The 15,889-nt window shown below is 38.3% G+C and overlaps 2 protein-coding genes across 8 annotated transcripts in view; one reads left to right on the top strand and one right to left on the bottom strand.

Moving 5' to 3' along the window:
• sgip1a (SH3GL interacting endocytic adaptor 1a) overlaps positions 1-6,987 on the top strand; it is a 49,414-nt gene extending 42,427 nt beyond the window's left edge. For all 7 annotated transcript variants that reach the window (XM_030082621.1, XM_030082617.1, XM_030082622.1 and 4 more), the window contains 7 exons: positions 199-310; positions 1,086-1,241; positions 2,456-2,591; positions 2,702-2,904; positions 3,238-3,302; positions 4,658-4,822; positions 6,143-6,987. In XM_030082621.1, coding sequence (XP_029938481.1) covers positions 199-310; positions 1,086-1,241; positions 2,456-2,591; positions 2,702-2,904; positions 3,238-3,302; positions 4,658-4,822; positions 6,143-6,165 — 860 coding nt within the window. In that variant the 3' untranslated portion in view covers positions 6,166-6,987. The remainder of the gene's footprint in view (positions 1-198; positions 311-1,085; positions 1,242-2,455; positions 2,592-2,701; positions 2,905-3,237; positions 3,303-4,657; positions 4,823-6,142) is intronic.
• A 3,670-nt stretch (positions 6,988-10,657) lies between these two features.
• insl5a (insulin-like 5a) lies at positions 10,658-15,608 on the bottom strand. The gene is made up of 2 exons (XM_030082623.1): positions 15,423-15,608; positions 10,658-10,800 (listed from the first exon to the last, which is right to left on the bottom strand). The coding sequence occupies exons 1-2, from the start codon at positions 15,592-15,594 to the stop codon at positions 10,658-10,660; spliced, it is 315 nt and encodes a 104-aa protein (XP_029938483.1). The 5' UTR covers positions 15,595-15,608.
• Positions 15,609-15,889: the final 281 nt, after the last annotated feature.

The following is a 15,889-nucleotide window of genomic DNA, read 5'->3' as shown; positions in this document are numbered from 1 at the left end:
GTATTCAATGTTAAGGCTTCTGTTGATATCAAGTTTTATTTTAGATTTGGACAATAAAGACTTGGTTACAATTTTAATGCATTGAGTTAAAAAAAAAACCAAACAGTAGCTAAGGAGTTCAGGAGAATAAGCCCTTGGAATGTATGCGCTATTTATACATTTTTAGTTTACGTGTCTGTCCGGGCTTGTTCTTTCCAGGCTGCTCCCGAGGGCCCAGTCCTCTCACAATGGGGGCTCAGGACACCCTCCCAGTTGCTGCTGCATTCACAGAGACAGTCAATGCCTTCTTTAAAGGAGCTGATCCCAGCAAGTAAGTCTTGTCACTTTGACATATCAATGCAAATATCTTTCACGCTGACCTCAGTGACCAACTCTGTATTCCCTTGGAACAACAACTATACAGCAAGTATATTTGTTATTGATTGTTTACTAAACCTGCTCCGAGTTTGCAACTAAAAGCTAACATTGACTTAACATAAAGCTGATGACAGAGATTGTCGTTGATAATGTAATATTTCAGCAACTGCTTGCTTCTATAATGGCTGGATGAGTATTAATGAATGAACGATGACCCACGTTAACATAGCTCTGATGATATATTTGGTCAAATACATGACAGTAACAATGTGATAAAACATTTATGGATCTCTGAAGACTTGTCGAAAAATGGTCGAAGTACAGCACGTGTTTCAAGCATTAGCAGTAGTCACGTTCGGATCTGAAGCTCACACTGTTTGAATAACAACCAAACGTTGTCCATACCTGTGCAGCCATGGGTGTGTTTGTTTTAGGCTGAGTTGTGGTCACACACCCTGGGGGCATATTGCTGTCTGACGGCAACGAAAAGTAGCTCTGGCTAAATATAAATATTACCTCAAGATTCAGGTAATTAACACTTCGCATAAACATTTAAACAGTCTGAGAAATGTAAAGAGATGGCTCCACTTCACATATATCACAAAGGAATAATAAAAAACAACAGACAAGTAAGTAACAGTCAACTAAGCAGTTCTGTATTTATGTGCTCTGTGTGTTTTCTTTCTTGTGTTTTTTTTTTTTTTTATAACCTCTCCTCTTACTCTCAGGTGTGTTGTGAAGATCATAGGTGAGATGGTTTTGTCGTTTCCGGCGGGAATCACACGGCACTTTGCTAATAACCCGTCCCCTGCAGTGCTAACCTTCAGCATAACCAACTACAGCCGACTGGAGCATGTGCTGCCTAACCCCCAGCTCCTCTGCTGGTAAAGACACCGCTGTGAACTCTCTGCCTCAGGCAATAAGAGACTCGATTCACTGGCATGTGCCTAAAAAGATTTACAGAGAGCAAACCTTTTTGAAAGTAAAATTTCTACTCCCTCGTTCTCACACGCTGAGCTTTAAAATTCTCCTTAAATGTTTAACTAGCTGTTTCTTATGTAATTAAAAATAGTCCAGACTAAAACAGATATGTATTTAATGTTCATTACGCATTGTATGGATAATAATTCCCCCACTGACAAGTGAAGCTTAGAGAGAGTTACCGTCAATACTTTGCAGAATTGTTCTGTAAGAGATTCTTCAGACACACTAAAATATAAATGTGCATGTTTGTTTCAAGTTTAAATTTTCTTCCTGATCATACTAAGATATCAATTAATAAGGATCACATCTATCAACAAAAACTTTGCAATGAATTAAAAACACTAAAAAGAATGTAATGACTGAAAAATGCTTACAAATGGAAAAAAAAGTTCAAAATGACAGACAATAATGAAAGACATGAAAAGTGGGGGATTATATTGATTTTTCTATGTTTGTTAATGGATATACTGCATAGTGATAAATCTGTGTGAGAACTATATTTTAATTCTAACGATGAAGATGAGGACATTTTAGCAGCGTCATTTCAGGCAGATGTTGACTTCATTCAGAGTCGTCAGATCAGTCAGTTCCTTCCACATCAGTTGACAGTACTTTTCATAGCAATAAATTGTTTTTTTGTTGTTGTTCTTGCTATCTGGGTCACCTTGCACTCTAAAGTACTTGACGAGCCACCTTGTGAGCAATAGAAAGTAGAAAATAACATAAATACATGTTTAGATGATCAGATTATCACTTAATTTTGTTGTGCCAACTAAATCAACATGGCTCTAATTGAACTTTACTCATTGTGATTCATTAGTACGTTACTCTATATTTCCTCTTAATTAGCTGAGACAACTTTTATTTCACGGCACATTCAAATTGTGTTTTTTGAACTGAACCCCATTATGTTTTTGTTAAATCTGTGTAAAGCCTGACATCTTGTGGCTCTCTGTTAAAATTTAAAAAAAACACCAACGTCTAAGAAAGTTTTAAATATTAATAGTACTTTCCTGGTTATGTTTTATCCTGCCCTGTTACTGAGAATAAAACTGGGTTTCTGCACAGTATGAGAACAGATTATTTTACTTCACCTGCTGTTCCTCCCCTCCAGCGACACCACCACACAAGCTAAGGCTGACTCCAAGGAATTCTGGGTGAACATGCCAAACCTGATATCCCATCTGAAAAAAGTGGCAGAGCAGAAGCCTCAAGCCACATACTACAATGTGGACATGCTCAAGTATCAGGTGAGCGCTCCCTCCAGCTGGCAGCATCAGCATGAACGTGTCAGAGCAGGCCGGACCCTCAGATAAACCAGTAGCTTTGATTATTTCTGTCTACCTGTGTCTGCGAGCAGGTGTCATCGCAGGGCCACCAGTCAACTCCTCTGAACCTGGCAGTGAACTGGAGGTGTGAGCCCAACAGCACCGACCTGAGGATAGACTACAAATACCACGGGGAGGCCATGTCCTCGCCAATGGCTCTCAACAACGTGCAGTTCCTTGTTCCTGTTGACGGAGGCGTTTCGAAGCTACAGGCGGTCTTGCCCCCTGCAGCATGGTACTGTACACATGGTCCTAACACCTATTCAACTGGTTAAAGCCTTGGGATGGTTATACTGTAACTGTTAGTGGCATTGAGGGCATTGTATGCACTACTCCACTCTGTAGCATAATGTTTTGGGGTATTACAGATTCTTGAAAGCTTCAGTGATGTGGCTACAGACCCGTACTTTATAATCTGTGTACCTGATTTCAAAATATATGACTTTACTGACTTTGACTTGTGGACATGGAACTATGTGATGGTAAAGATGTGAGCAGTAGCTGGATGTGGCATGTGGTGGTCGTCTCCCTCACTGCCCTTGTGTTTCTCTTTGTTTAATCCTGACAGGAATGCAGAGCAGCAGAGAATTCTGTGGAAGATTCCTGATATCTCACAGAAATCTGAAAACGGAGGTACAACAGTTATTAGTAATATTCTTATATGTAACATCCTACACGCACACGCACACGCATGCATAGACAAGGTTAGAGAATTCAAATTAAGTAACTTTTTTTGTAAATGTATTTATGTGTATGTATTTGTCTGTATACACAAATAATTGTATTTCTTTTACTTCTCTTGTCTGTGCAACAAGTTTATTAGTTTTAAGTTAATCTCAAATTCTGATGTCAGTCTGTCGTCTCATAGAACACATGATCATAGAAATCCTCAATCATTTTTTTTTTTATCCTGTCACAAATAATCCTTCTTTGATGCACTTAGAAGTTTTTCACAGGATATATGTGTTGTTTCCCCTTTTCTTCTCCTTTCAAGGTTAAGCTGTTTTAAAAATATATATATTATTCATAAAATTTGTGGCTATAGAGGAGTGCAGCTAAAATTAAAATCACGTCACATTCATTCATACTACCGGTAATTTAAGGCCACTTCACAGGGTGTGATTGTCGTTTGGGACATTTACCAGAACTAGCCTCATTTTCAGTATCCCTGTTAGAACATAACTTAGAAAGAGTGAGCATGAGTGTGAGCAGACAAACATTTTGTTGTGCTGAACAAATGTTGGCAAAGTAAAACAAGTTTAAGTCTTGTATTCGTCAAATCACAGAGACAAAAACAATATACAATGTGTAGTTGATAGTCAGCACATAAAGTAAACAGCGCCCCCTCCTGCCTGACTGCAGGGTCTGCATCACTTCAACACACCTTGTCACGCCTGATCGCACTACTTCAGTGTTTCTGTTCTTTAAGCTTAAAAAAAAAAAAAAAACCCTAGCGTCTGCTGCAGCCGCACTTTATCTCATAATCATGCTTAAGCAGATCAGCAGAAGTTGGAGTTGTTCGGCAGACATAACAGAGGTGCATCACGTGACCGGCGATTCTTTCGTTCATTGGCCTCTGTCACATTATATGAGACAGACGGTCTCCAGGAGGCACCTGGTGAGCAGGACCAGGTCGCTAAACTGGATTAAGAATTTTCTTTTACATAAAATGGACTCTTTCCTGTTTCTTCTGAACGTCAGTGAGTTATTCATACAATTCTGTTATGTGCTTTGTACAAAAACAGTGAGTTCTGGCAAATACCGCTCCGATCTCCTGCTTCTTATCTTCATTTAGTAACTTTCTGAATATTACCAGTCACTGATGCTGCTAGTGATTTTCACACAAATTAATATTTTAGGGTTGGAACCTTCATTTCTGTGGATTTTTTTTTTTTTTTTTTTTTTTTTTTTTTTTTTCCATTTTCCCTCATTTCTGCAGAGGTTTTTTTGACACTCAGCCACTTCCTAATCTTGCTGTCCTCCCTCAGGTGTGGGATCGTTGTTGGCGCGCTTTCAGCTAACAGAAGGTCCGAGTAAACCAGCTCCACTGGCAGTGCAGTTCACCAGTGAGGGCAGCACCCTGTCGGGCTGCGACATCGAACTCGCCGGGCCGGGGTATCGCTTCTCTCTCGTCAAGAAGAGGTTTGCTGCAGGTCAGTTCAGAATCTCAGCATTCAGGTTCACTTCATTACAGGAGCATCTCAAAAACATTGAATATTATTCAAGAGGTCATTGATTTGCCACTTATTTCCTCAAGCATACCCTCTTAACAAAATTATTTCAAAACTTATTCATATATTGATTGTGAGAATGATGGCTTTTAACTTGAAAATATGAGTAAATCAACATATTGTGTGAAATGTTGTCATACTTTGAGAAAATATACACTAAATATTTAAACTTATTGGAATAAATTAGTGATACAAAGAAATTTTTTAAAGTTTGAAAGAAATTATGTGAAACAAGTTTTCCATTGGGTTCACAGTGTCAACACACTGTGTAAACATGGATTCAGTTGTTTGACAGCCCCATTTGTCTATTTGAAGTGTCTTTTTGTTTAAATATGACCTAAATACTTACACCTCTCCAAATGTTTTTTGTCAGTGTAAGGTAGACATCACTTTGAAGTTTATGTTCAAATAAGTATGCTGTTTTACTGGGGATGTAGATTCAATTTTAATTGATTTGAACTTGCGACACTTACCAAATCAGGAGCACTGTACTAAAGTGGAAATTATATGTGACATTTTGGTATACTTCAAACGCTTAAACAGTTTTATTGTTTTGCTGATATTTAAGCCTTGTTCGTAAATGCTCCATGCAATCTTTTTTCATCTTATTTTTATTGTATTTTTAAAACTTGGTTTGAGTTGATTTTTAACACAGGGGAATGTAATTCACAGAAAACACAAAAACATTAAAAAAAAAAAAATCTGGTTTAAAAAAATGTAAGGATTAAAAAAGACCTCTCATTGAGAGTGAAGTTTAAATTGTGATATGATAAAATGCATGAATCCTTTAGTTTCAGCTCATGGCCAATAAAAATATAGCTTCTTTTTCAACTTCTAAAAACCACTCACTCTTACATTCTGGAAAAATAGTTTCCTTGCACATCACAAGTGACTGTTTTCGCATCATTGCTTTTTGTTAATAGCCTGTGTGTCTTATGTTCGAATTAAGTTTTCTTCAAATTATTTTTAGAGTATTGGTGATGGCAGAGTGATTGTGGTATACCAAGCAAGGCATGCTTTATACTCATGTGATATTTTTGATATTTCCAAAACAAGCATTTCTATTCTTGCTTTGTAAATGTTTTAATAGTCTTTAAATGATTTTGCTAAAGCATTTTCATAATAAGTACTAGTATTGTTGTCACAGTTTCTTGTTTTTCTTGTATTTTTGTTAACCTATCTGTAGATTGCTGAAAGTCTAAAATGGCTAAATAAGCAAAATATGTCATTGGTGTCTTTCAGGAAAGTACCTTGCTGACAACTGACCCACCTTACTGAGAACGGCACTGTTGAACAAATCGAGTGCAGCGCACCGAGGTTGGCACTGAGGGCGGAGGACAGACCCACACCAGACAGACACCACCCTTTTCTGAACCCACACCGCAGGTCCTCAGCCTACTCAGCAGTATTGTATAACTCACATATAGCATTGTGGAACTGTTTTAGGTCACGTAATTTCTGTATTTGTGTTCATTCCATAACATCTGTATTGCTGCAGTTAGATACCTGGGTTCTCCCTCCCTCTAAGTCTGTGCCTCTGTCTAAATCCTCCTGATCAATGAGTGGTGGTGATTGTAAAGCTTCACTGCAGCTGCCTGACTAACACAGCGGATAGCTCCAAATATTGACATGTTGCTTATTGTCCAAAACAAAAAAACAAAAAAAAAAAACTTTTTGCTGTAAAAGCCTCTTTGAATAAGATTGTTGTGGTCAGACGATGCACCTTGACTTCTTACAAACGCAAAGTTATTGTAGGGACACTTTCGTTAGCAGCAAAAACCACAACGATACGAGAAAACCCTCCCGCAAGGGGCCTGAGCTGACGCCTCAGGTTATGCACTCACTTAGCTGGAGGGGTGCGTTTGTCGTCTGTGATTGTGTGCAATCACATGAAAATCAAGTAGCTGCAAGCATCACGTACTGGTATAACAGGGTCACATGACTTTGGATTACATCCCCTTTGATTCCACTGCACTTGACAGCCAACCAAGCTGTTTTTTTATTCCCTGAACAGACACGCGGGAGGTTTTCCAGCATGTTAGGCAGCTGCAATGACGAGTCAGTTCACTGGTTGCATAATAAGAAAACACGGTTTTGTTTTGTTTTTGGGTTGTTGTTCTTTTTCTTTTTTTTTTTTTGCGTCAGAACAAAAAAAAAAGTGTACAAAGTGTCATTTTGAATCAATAATATGTATCTTAAGGGCGTTTGGTGTTTTCCTCGTGTTATCCGATAGCCTTTCTGTTGTTCAAGGGACAGCAGCGTTAGACTCCAGAGTACATGACAGCATATTCTATTTTTATTTATTGACGACGATGATGATGATGATGATGATAATGATTTGTTGTATAAAACATGTGATTCTGTATATTGAATAGAGTGGTATCACATGACTCAGAACCCTTAAAGATATAAATATTTGAATTCTCTCTCATTTTTGTTATCTGTGTAGTTGGGTAACCTGTGTACAGTATAAGGTATAATTTTTGAATTTATTTCAGATATAATTTTTTAACTCAAGTGCAACAGAAGAATTGAGCTATATATGGGGGGGTGGGGTCGGATGCAAGCGGGGGAGGGGGTAATTTAATGAAAAAGATAAATATCTTCCTGGATGCTGTGTTATGCTTTGTGAAAGCAGTGTTAATGTAAACTTAGCTACTCCATGGGCAAAGGACACACTTTAAAGAGATAGTTTGACATTTTGAGCTAAATTAATTTATTCCCATACAGCTCTGGAAACAGTCCTGGCTGCTTCTTAGTAAAATAAATTATTTGAATTTGAATTGATCACTTTTGCATAATTCTTTGCCATCGTTACAAAAAAGTTTTGGCTTTACACGATACAAAAAGAATTTGCTTCTTAGCTTAAGAGGATCCTGTAGGTTTAACTGCCGTTATCATGTTAATGTTGATAGAGTCACGATTTTGCGTTTGAATTGATTGCAGGGTCTGTCATGTCCTCTGTCTCACAAGCATTGATCAGTAATTGTGTAAACAAATGCAGCCATTTAGTGGATCCCATCGTGTCTTCTGGTGCTACCAGCAGGTCAGAATTTCATTAGATGACTTCAACATAAACTCACAACATTCCAGACATCTTCAGCTGCACTTTGTGATCGCTGCGCTGCGTTTAGACACAGTTTAGCCCCCGAATGGTTTAGTTTGAAATAGAAAGTGTTAAACTTCAAAGTCGTTAAAGCCTTCTTTATCTCTAGAAAAAGAAGTACGAGCTGTAACTACTTGTTACCATTAGACACTCAAAACTCGAATACAAGTTTTGTATTGCTTAAAATGTCAAACTATTCCTTTAATAAGACATTGAAAACAGGAATAATTTAGGTTTTTTTTTTTTTTTCTTTTTTTTTTTTTTGAATCAGGATGTCTGGTGATCGTGATACTGGAACAGAATCGGTTTACTGGGACCATTTTGTTTCTTTAGTTCAAACCTCATTTATTTCTGATTAAAAAAGAAAAAAGAATCTCACTTCTTTTACTTACTTCATTTCGGTCCTCAGCGTTGACTGGGGCTCCTTAGATAAGCTTCACGTCTGTTTCTTACCTGTTTACGTTCACCTCACACAAACCTAAACTCTCATTTTTCCAGCCAGTGCTTGAATTGATGGCTTTATTTTGCATAAACGTAATGGTCTCTGTGAGATGACGTGATTTGAATGAGGTTGTGGAGCGGGGTTAAGTCGACCAAAATGCTTGTTTTCTTTCTTCCTTTTTTTTTTTTTTTGTATTTTATGTGTGTGTACCCCGGACAGTCAGTCCTCTGTTAAGGAGAATAAGCTGAGTATTTTTAAAGTGGCTAAAAATGAAAAAAATATATTGTTTAATGTGAAAAAAAAACCACACTGTGCTGATGATGTTAAACTTCCTGAATGCTCCGATTCTCAACATGAAAAACAAAATGTGTGTGAAGTGTTGCTGAAATCTTTGGTACTGTATGTCGGCAATCTGCTAAATGTTACCAATCATTGTCAGAGCTGTAGTACAAGTCAGGACAGGAAGAAAATGAATCTTGCATCAGTGATCTTGATCAGCCATAGTATTTTGAGTTATTCGGTTATTTCAGAGATGGACTGCAGAGTTAAAATGAAAATCTTCATCCGGTTTTTATTCCTCACACACTGATCCAGTCTGAGAGAAGTGTTTTGTCGAAGCGATGCAATGATAAATGTTTGGTGTCATTTAGCTCCTGGTAAACAGTCACTTAGTAACATATTCCGTCACTCCGCGATTGACCTCTTGAGTTGAATCAACATGTCCGGCTGAAGGTTGCTGCTCTCGAGATGAATTTGGAAGATCAACGCACAACAGTCACTCCAGTATTATCTTCAGAGGTCCATCACATAGTCTCCCGTCTGCATCTGTTTTTATTGACCACTACACAACAGGTCGCACACCTTCCACTGTCAAAAATAGCGCTATAGTTTGCCTCTTTAAAGAAGCTGATTTTATGGATCTCCGTCTCTGTGGTGAACTCGTCCTGCAGTAACTAAAGACTGGAGCATCTGTGGCCGCAGATAGTACTGGCGTGACATGTTGTGCCGCGTGTCAGTTTCCTGTATTATGTGGAGACGGGAGCAGGGAGTGTGTTTATGTGTGCTATAAGCCAGAATGCTTTTTGGTTCTGTGCCGTTAACCTCAGACACATGTGCAAGCTGTTTGTACAGTACATAACAACGCTAAGAGAAACTTAGTTTGCTTCTTTCCAAAACCAATAAAAGTTGTAACTGGATTTCTGTGTTGTGTTATTGTGCTTTTCCAACTGACACTCACATACACTAAAGGTGACGGCTGCCCTGTAAGGCACTCAGTCATCCCCTGGGAACAATTTGGGAGTCAGTGCATTGCTCAAAGACACATTGACAATGGCCAGAGTTAAGCCAGCCGGCTTTCAATTTTGGGGCTTTGACTTGAGATATACATTTTATATACCAAAATGCCACACTGAACCCAACACAATTATAGTAATATCGGAGAAAAGTGAACAGTTTACCATATAGCTGGTAGTGTTACAAACCTCTGCATTTTTTCCTGCATACTGAGAAGTTCAGCCTTTTTATGTCGCTGAGTGAACAAACAAAATCAGTTGATCTGATCTATGGACTTGTGACAGATCTTTGTTTAAAGAGCTAGTCTTCTCTAATAACAAGTAGCTGTTAAATCAAAAGACAGGTGTGCTTTTATATGGTTCTCTTCAAGGGTGCAGCATAACTTGTCATTTACAGAGGTTTAAATATACAGTGGCTCAGAAGAGCCAAAGTCTGAACGTAACAGCAAAAAATGTTTGAAAAAAATTGCTCACACAAAATCGTATTTGTGCAAGAACATTTATTTGCCAAAAAAAAGTGAAATGACAGAATACAGGTTTCTTATAAAGACATCAATGCAGAGCAAAACATGTTACAAACCTCATACATGTGCAGGACACAAGCTCAGGCTGAGATAATCTGAGTAAAGTAATGAAAGCCTGCAACTTTTTTCACTTACAAAGTCAAAACAGAGTTGTGATTGCACAAAGCAGCTCAGGTTTGGAAACATATCCGCGGATACTCCAGCAGTCCACCTCACATGTACACTCCATACAAACTGTACAGTGATCACAGAGTCACATCACTGTTAAAGTCAGCATGGGATTCAGATTCAGGCTTTTAATTTTTTGCTTGTTTTTAATAAGGCAAACTGGGAAGGAAAAAAAGAGTCACTTTGGAAGAGGAAGAAGAAAGAGAAGCAGAGGGAGCAGCAGCCTCAGCAGAGGAAGGTGAGATCGCGCTTGCTGCAGCCCATCTGACAGCACACAGTGGTGAGGACGTTATTCATGTCCCGTTTGGTCAACTGGGAGCCCTGGCTGGTGATGCTCTCAATGCTGCTCGGCTCCAATGCAGTCAGATCTGCAACAACAAAGCAGAGCAATCAGGGAAACTGTAGAAACATTCAGCCCATTAAACTGCTTCACTCGCACCTTCCCACTGCAGGTATCCAAACAATACACTGACTTTCAAAGGATGAACAAATGGTACAGTTTTCATGATGAATGTTACAATGATTAATGGCACAATGGTAAAAATTCACAATCGCACATGACTTACTTTAATCCACTTTTAAATCCAGGTTCTCATAATGACTATCATCTACAGTCTGTCTTTCCCAGCGGCAAGTGTCACAATTAAATTGAAAATTTGCTATAAATGCTTTGGAACTGTGAAATGTCATGATATCTGATGTCAAAATGACTCAGCTTTACTATAATATTATTAATTTTTTTTTTTTTTTTTTTCAATCTTGTTAGGCTATTGACGTCTCCAGATAATAACTTGTAATTGATTGTTTGGGAACTGCAACATAATATTCTCATGGATTTTAAATGAACCTGAATAGAAAAGTGATCACAGACTCTCCACAGCAAATATCTGTGTATTATCATAGCGAGTCAGTTGTGCACTGACCTCTTTCTTTCCCCTGCTGACTGCAGCCAATGTCTGATTCACTGTCATCGAGTTATAATGACCTGAAGCTCATGTGCGACATGAATGAAGCTCTGTGGTGACTGCAGATAGGTCTTTATACAAGCTTCTGATCCCTCTGTTAAAGTGTTTGCCACGCGATGCTCTGTTTTCTGTCCATTTGAATCCAAGTGCTATCTGACAGCTGTTTTCTGAGAGTGTGATGCATGAGCAACAGTTATGAGATCAATGCTTTTCTAATTCACGTCCATGTTTTCATTAGATAAGGAAACTCTAAATGACTGTACAGATTAGCTATTTGTCTTCTACAGTGTCACTTTCGTCTTTCTAATCAGCACGACTGATACACTAACTCAGTTTATGTGTGCCAGACAGCAACAGAGAGGCTGCCCGGGGAACTGCCGGCTCCGGCATTTAATCAGCAGTATGTGGCCTCCGAGAATGGGCCCGAACGACAGATGACGATTCGCCAAGCAGACACCTGTCTGCCTGCTGCACACCCTCCACACTGCAGACCGTCACTTACTATCACACACTGTGATGCAAAAAAAAAAAAAAGAGAGATCAAAACACGTCACTGTGGGTGAAAAAGATTCAGAGCTGAGGGACAGAATGACCAGGAATCATGTCAAATTAAACATGAATGGTACAGTACTGTCCACAGAGCGCTGTAGACGTTAAAACGTTTGTCTCTCTCCTTCTCTCATAGTCTCAGTTTGAGTATGAAGAAGGGAGTATAATCACCTCTGAACTCAATTTAAAGTTTTCTTTGTTGAGGTGCAGAGCATCATTATTTTCGTAGAACCACACAATGGGATTGGACACCTACTGAAGGCCAGTGTTGGCTTTATATTTGGGTTTGGGCCTTAGGGGCATTTCCGGTTGTAGTTTGCATGTTATACCAGTGTATATGTGGGTTTTCACAAGGTGCCTCCGTTTCCTGCCACTCAAGAAGACATGCATTGCAGGGTACTTTATGATACTGTATTGTCAGTGTGTGTGTGTGTGTGTGTGTGTGTGTGTGTGTGTGTGTGTGTTTACCCTCTGAGTTGAGTCACCTGTCCAACTGTCTTCACTTGCACTCATCTGGAATCTGCTCCACAACGCTCTACTTCTACTGAAATATTTATTTTAATATTATATATGTGTTTGACCTTTTTTGATCAGATGCTTTCAAAACTCTTAGGCTATCAATGTGTATTTAATTGACATCAATAAGTTTAAAATTGCTCAAAACTAACAAAGTAACTCTCATTTTCCTGGTCCAAAATAAGAAGAAAAGCTACGACACATCTTTGTTTCTGTGTTTTAATAACCATCAACGGGGATACAAAGTTTTTAGTGATATTGCCAGGCTTGAATCTGCCTCATTGCACATTCTCTTTAAATAAATACTCCCTGTGGGGTTTTATTGTTGTTTATGTGATCTGTGATGTATTGTTTTCTTTAAGTTCTACGATTACCATCAATTTATAACATTGTCATTTATTCTTTAAACAGAGACAGGTGGTGAGCAATCGCTGAGCAAATTCAAATTAACGGCTTCATTAATCTTTACAATGAACTGGTACTCGTGGTACTTAGAGCACCTTATTAGAAACGATTGTAATCCTGTGTAATTTAGCTCCACACTCTGACAATGAATCAATATAAGGCCTGAATGCCATTGACAATGTCCCTGTCGTTGTTAATATCTTATCCACCCCATTAACCACCAGCTAAAACCTTATCATAACAAATATGAGGGAGATTTATTAAATAAATAAAAAATGACTGCAATAAATGACAAGCTGGCCCAATAAAATGCTCTTAAAGTTTAAAAGAGTTGCCATCAGACAGAAGTGTGGAGAAGCATGCAGTTGGGAGACAGAGGAAAACTTAACATGTTGGCGTAATATCTAGTGTCTTTAAAAATTACAGCAAACTATTTATTTGAAGGTAGCAGTTATTTTAATAGTGATTAGAAGAAAAAATAAATGTTTACTTGGAAAAGTGACTTTGTGTTACTTTCAACTGTCAGTTAATAAACATGTGTTGATGTTGTGCATGCAGCAGTGTCGGTGCTGCATCCATCGATGACCGAATCAGCCTGCAAGTTCAGGTAAGAAACATCTGTGGACGTTATTTGGTCTGTTTAAGTTTGTTTGCCATTGTTTGAGTTTAGTCGTGCTCCACTGCAACTCCTCCAGCTGTGTGGATCCAGTTTTCAACAGTGATGCAGAAATTAGATTAAAGTCTGCTCAACAAGCCTTTCTGTCAAGTAACTGAGTTATAAAGCAATAACAAGAAGGAACCACAACAAATAAACTAAGCTCACCTACAAATGTGCAAACAGCAACAGACACCTCTTATAAAGGCAATATAGTGTTTATTTGGCTGCAAATTCATCAGGGGTGGAAGGAAGCTAAAGCTATTAGCTTCCTGAGTGGCAGGTCGGAGAGAGACAACACCTCTGCAACTATTACTACATTAAACAGAATTAATGCACAACCAGTACAGAAAAATCTAAGCATTAGGATCAAGATCATTTGTAATCGTTTTGTTACACATCTCAGTCAAAACTACTTGTTATTCCCAACAGTGTTTATGATATCATGAAGGTAAATTGGTTGATTAATACTTTATGATCGAAATACTTTTGCATGCTAAAATTCCAAAACTTTGATTTTATGGAAGCATATTTTATGTTAAACAATTTGCAATGTTGCAGTCAAATCAAAAGGGAAAGGTGTGGCCATAAAAAAGATTAAAGCAGAAGTTCCAGAAGTTCTCATAATTTTCAGAAATTCCCAAATCAAACCCAAGCTACTCTCAGTTTATATTAAATCATTGATTTAATGATTGTTAATAACTTAGTTTTGGTAGTTTGCAAGAAATGTGAATAAATGAGAAAGTTATCAGATTTGCATATTTTTCTCATTATGAGTGTTGGAGTTTGATTTTGCAGAAGACTCTTCTCTCGTGTGACAGAGAACTAAATCACACTTTATTGGACAACTAAGCTCTCATAAGTGTGAAGGTTTTAAGAGAATAGCCTCTAAACTAAGTCGTTAACATCAACATTCCCATGTCGCTCATGGCTGTCTCCACATCACAGTGAGTTTCTGTACCTATCCCTGGATCATGCAGAAATCCTTTGAAATGCATCGTATTACAGGACATGACTGTACTTTTCTACGTCTAATATTGAGTATTGCATCTGTGTTGCAATGGAAATACACATTTAGAGTATTAGTGACAGTTGTTCACAGTCTGTGTTTGTATTAAGGCTGTATTAGATAATCAGCACATTATACAAATAAAAGTTAACTGAATGGAGCTGAAATGGAAGGCCACATTAGATAATTAAAAACGTGACACCGTCAATCCTCTCATATATTCAATCTGATATATTTATATTCTCTATATGATAGATATGATACTTTTTCAACAATGTTTCGGGATTACAAAGGTTCAGCAGTGTATTGATGCTCATAAACCAAACTCCAGCTCATCATTCCCTTTCCTCATGTATTGTCTATTTTCAACATTAAGACTGCACACGTGTCTTCTCACTTTGAAACAGTTTCTGTTTTTTCTTACAACCCAAACATTCACTGATTTATCAGACACATGCATTAAGAAGTACAGCAAAAAATAAAGTGTGATTCATTCTTACAAAATAGTTTGACTTAACTACATTGTTTAACCTGGTCTGTTGATTGGACCATTGAACATAACTTTTTTTTTTTTTTTTTTTTTTTTGCTAGATTTAATTTTTTTTTAATTTGTTGTATTTTACACCACACAAATATGGGTTACTTATGCCTGATATTTAAATGCACAGGAGTACATTTTGCTTTGGTTTACCTGTCTTGTTAACATATATCATAAAACAAACTTTGAAGTAGCCACAAACAAAACTGTGACCAAAGAAATTAGAAAAAAAAAAAAAAAAAAAAAAAAAACAGTTCCTCACAGACTACGGCAGATATTTCAGTGACATTTTTAAAAAAGCCTTTTGCTTTATTAAAGCTTTGGATTTAGATTAAAAAGAAGAGTTTCCTCACCCTCCATCTCTGGCTCATTCAAGAACCTCCTCCAGCGGGAGCCTCCACAGGTGTAGACGACAGCTCTGAGGAACTCGCGGCCGCACAGCTTCACCGGCTTGACCTCTGCCCTCACCTCATTCATACAGACCACTGCACACAACAGCAAAGGCAAAACCACGAGAGCACGCATGCTGGATGTCTGTCTGTCTGGTTTCAAACCCAGTAATTTGACGTCTTTCTGTCTCAGCTAAGTCTTCTGCAGCACAGCGCATCGGTCTTCAGTCCGCTGCCTGCGTCTCCCTGCCTTATATACCATCCACCTTTCACTGTCCCTCCCAGTGCTCTCTGCTGTTTGCCCATCCCAGGATTACGCACACGCACACACGAACACGCACACACAGTGCTTGCTGTTATCTCCGCCGTCACCGTTTTCAGCCACGCAACAACAGCTCTCCACCATGACCCTTTTACAACCCTCTGCTGAC

The sequence above is a fragment of the Salarias fasciatus genome, chromosome 23 (genome assembly GCF_902148845.1).
Source record: "Salarias fasciatus chromosome 23, fSalaFa1.1, whole genome shotgun sequence".
Classification (NCBI taxonomy): Eukaryota; Metazoa; Chordata; class Actinopteri; order Blenniiformes; family Blenniidae; genus Salarias; species Salarias fasciatus.
This window is presented reverse-complemented; position numbering and strand designations above follow the sequence as displayed.